Here is a 2,474-nt window from a genome sequence, read left to right as displayed (position 1 = left end):
GGCAACTCCTATAAAGGAAAGTATTTAATTAGGGGCTAGTTTAGATTCAGAGGCTTAGTCCATTATCACGACAGCAGGGAGCATGATGATATGCATGGCACTGGAGCTGAGAGCTACATCCTGATCTGCAGGCAGAGAGAGAGAGAGAGAGAGAGAGAGAGAGAGAGAGAGAGAGAGAGAGACAGACTCACAGAGAGACAGAGAGACAGAGAGAGACAGAGAGACAGAGAGAGAGGCAAACAGAGACAGACAGAGACAGAGACAGACAGAGACAGAGACAGACAGAGAGATTGAAACTGGGCCAGGTTTGGGCTTCGTAAACCTCAAAGCCCACCCCAGACACACTTTCTCCAAGGCCGTACTTCCTAATTCTTTTAATCCTATCAAAGAATTCCACTCCCTGGTGACTAAGCATTCAATTAAATGAGTCTCTGAGGACCATTCTTATTCCAACCACCTCACCTGTATGATGCAGTTGTGGTGGCATGTACCTGTAATTCTAGCACTCCAGAGGCTGAAGCAGGAGGATCATAAATTTGAGGCCAGCCTCAGGTACATAGTAAGTGCCAGGCAGCCTTGCTTAGAAAGATCCTGTCTCAGAAAACTGAAACAACAAAGACCAGAACTTACACCCTGTGTTTATAACTTGTTTTCTGGCTCCTTTTCAAAGGATCTCAAATAGCCTCTTGATACTTTCACAGCCCAGCGATGCCTATCCCAAGGACGTGGTAGTCATCTACTTACGATGAACTGTCAAGCATAATGGCACGTACCTCTTAAGCTCTGTGGTAGGTAGAGTCCCAAGTTTCATGGACAACATTTGTTTCTAGTTGCAAAACCCCATCCTGTCATTAAAACATTTCTTTTTGGTAAAGCCAGTTAAGAAACACAGATCATCCATGTTTTTCCTCTCAACCCAGGACTGAAAAATCTTCCCGACATTCAGTGAGCTCGGGTTCAGATGGCATCATTACTAAGGGCATTAAATAACCATGAATAATGTCTTCCTTGTCTGTTTGCAGTTGCCTTGTATCATTTTTGTTTTGAAGTCCTTTAGGGATTTGTCCTTCTTTATCTCTAGGCCATAACTCTATGCTTGACGTGTTAGTCCTAGTCGAGTCCCACCACGTCAGGCATTCTCCACTGGTTAAACTTGTTTGTGATGGTGAGCATTCATTTTTGCATTGAATTTGAGTCCTTCAAAAATTGTACTAAAAGACCTGGGCTTTAACTCTGAAGTACCATTTACAAATTACAGTGCTTCCCCAAGCCAACAAGTTTCCACAGAGCTCTCTTCATGTCCTTGTTCCGCAAGCTGTAGATAAAAGGGTTGAGCATGGGGGTGACCATTGTATAAACAATGGATGCCACTATTCCAGTGTCTGCAGAGTAGGAGGAAGATGGCTGGAAATACACCAGAAAGACAGTTCCATAGAACAGAGTGACCACTGTCAGGTGTGAGCCACAGGTAGAGAAGATTTTGTGCTTTCCTTCAGCAGAGGGGATCCTGAGGATGGTGTGCATGATGTGGGCATAAGAGACCAGGACACAGATGAGAGGGACCACACCTGAGAGGGCAGCTTCAGCAAACATCATGAGCTGAAAGGTCTGGGTGTCTGAGCAAGCAAGCTTGAGGAGTGGGAGTAGATCACAGAAAAAGTGTGGGATGGAATGGGAGGCACAGAAGGAGACATGAACCATCTGAAGTGTAAGTGAAAAGGCCAGAAGGTTGGAGCAGAGCCAGGATGTGGTAACCAGAAACAGGCATCTTTGGGGACACATGATAGTGGTGTAGTGTAGAGGAAGGCAAATGGCCACATAGCGATCATAGGCCATCACGGCCAACAGGAAGTCATCCAGCAAGGCCAGGACCATGAAGAAATACATCTGCAGAAGGCACCCAGTGTGGGAGATGGTGTGAAGCTGGGTTTGGATGTTGGTCAATACTTTGGGGACAATGGTGCTGGTGCAGCAGGTATCGATGAAGGACAGGTTGGCCAGGAAAAAGTACATGGGTGTGTGGAGGTGTGGATCAGAGCCAATGGCCAGGATGATGAGCAGATTCCCCAACAGGGTGACCAGGTACATTGCCAAGAAGAGTGTGAACAGGAGAGGCTGCTGCTCTGGGTGCTCAGAAAAGCCCATAAGCAGGAAGTCAGAGATGACCGTTTGGTTTCTAGTTTCCTTCTAAGGCAGATAAATTAGTAAGGGGTTAAATAAGCTGGTCTTTTTACAAAGTCACAGATTCCAAAGACTTTGTTAGTCCCTTGCTCCTTACTAAGGCCACTAAGAATGACTAGTACTTATAACTTTTCATGTGTAAATACGTATGACTATTAGGAGTGTGCCTGGTTATGATGAAACATTCAGAAGGGAGGTCATTGGCTTCTTCATCACTGTATTACAGCAAGTTCTGCCCGAAGACAGTCTGAATGAGACTGAACTGCAATTTTTTCTCATCCACTGCCCCCCTG

At 45.6% G+C, this 2,474-nt stretch overlaps 1 protein-coding gene across 1 annotated transcript; it reads right to left on the bottom strand.

Moving 5' to 3' along the window:
• Positions 1-1,245: 1,245 nt before the first annotated feature.
• LOC131908004 (olfactory receptor 1G1-like) lies at positions 1,246-2,175 on the bottom strand. Its single transcript, XM_059259075.1, has one exon. It carries the CDS (start codon positions 2,143-2,145, stop codon positions 1,246-1,248), a length of 900 nt encoding a protein of 299 aa, XP_059115058.1. The 5' UTR covers positions 2,146-2,175.
• Positions 2,176-2,474: the final 299 nt, after the last annotated feature.

Source organism: Peromyscus eremicus, chromosome 4 (assembly GCF_949786415.1).
Source record: "Peromyscus eremicus chromosome 4, PerEre_H2_v1, whole genome shotgun sequence".
NCBI lineage: Eukaryota > Metazoa > Chordata > Mammalia > Rodentia > Cricetidae > Peromyscus > Peromyscus eremicus.
The sequence above is the reverse complement of the archived record's forward strand: the minus strand, read 5'-3'. Positions and strand labels throughout refer to the sequence as shown.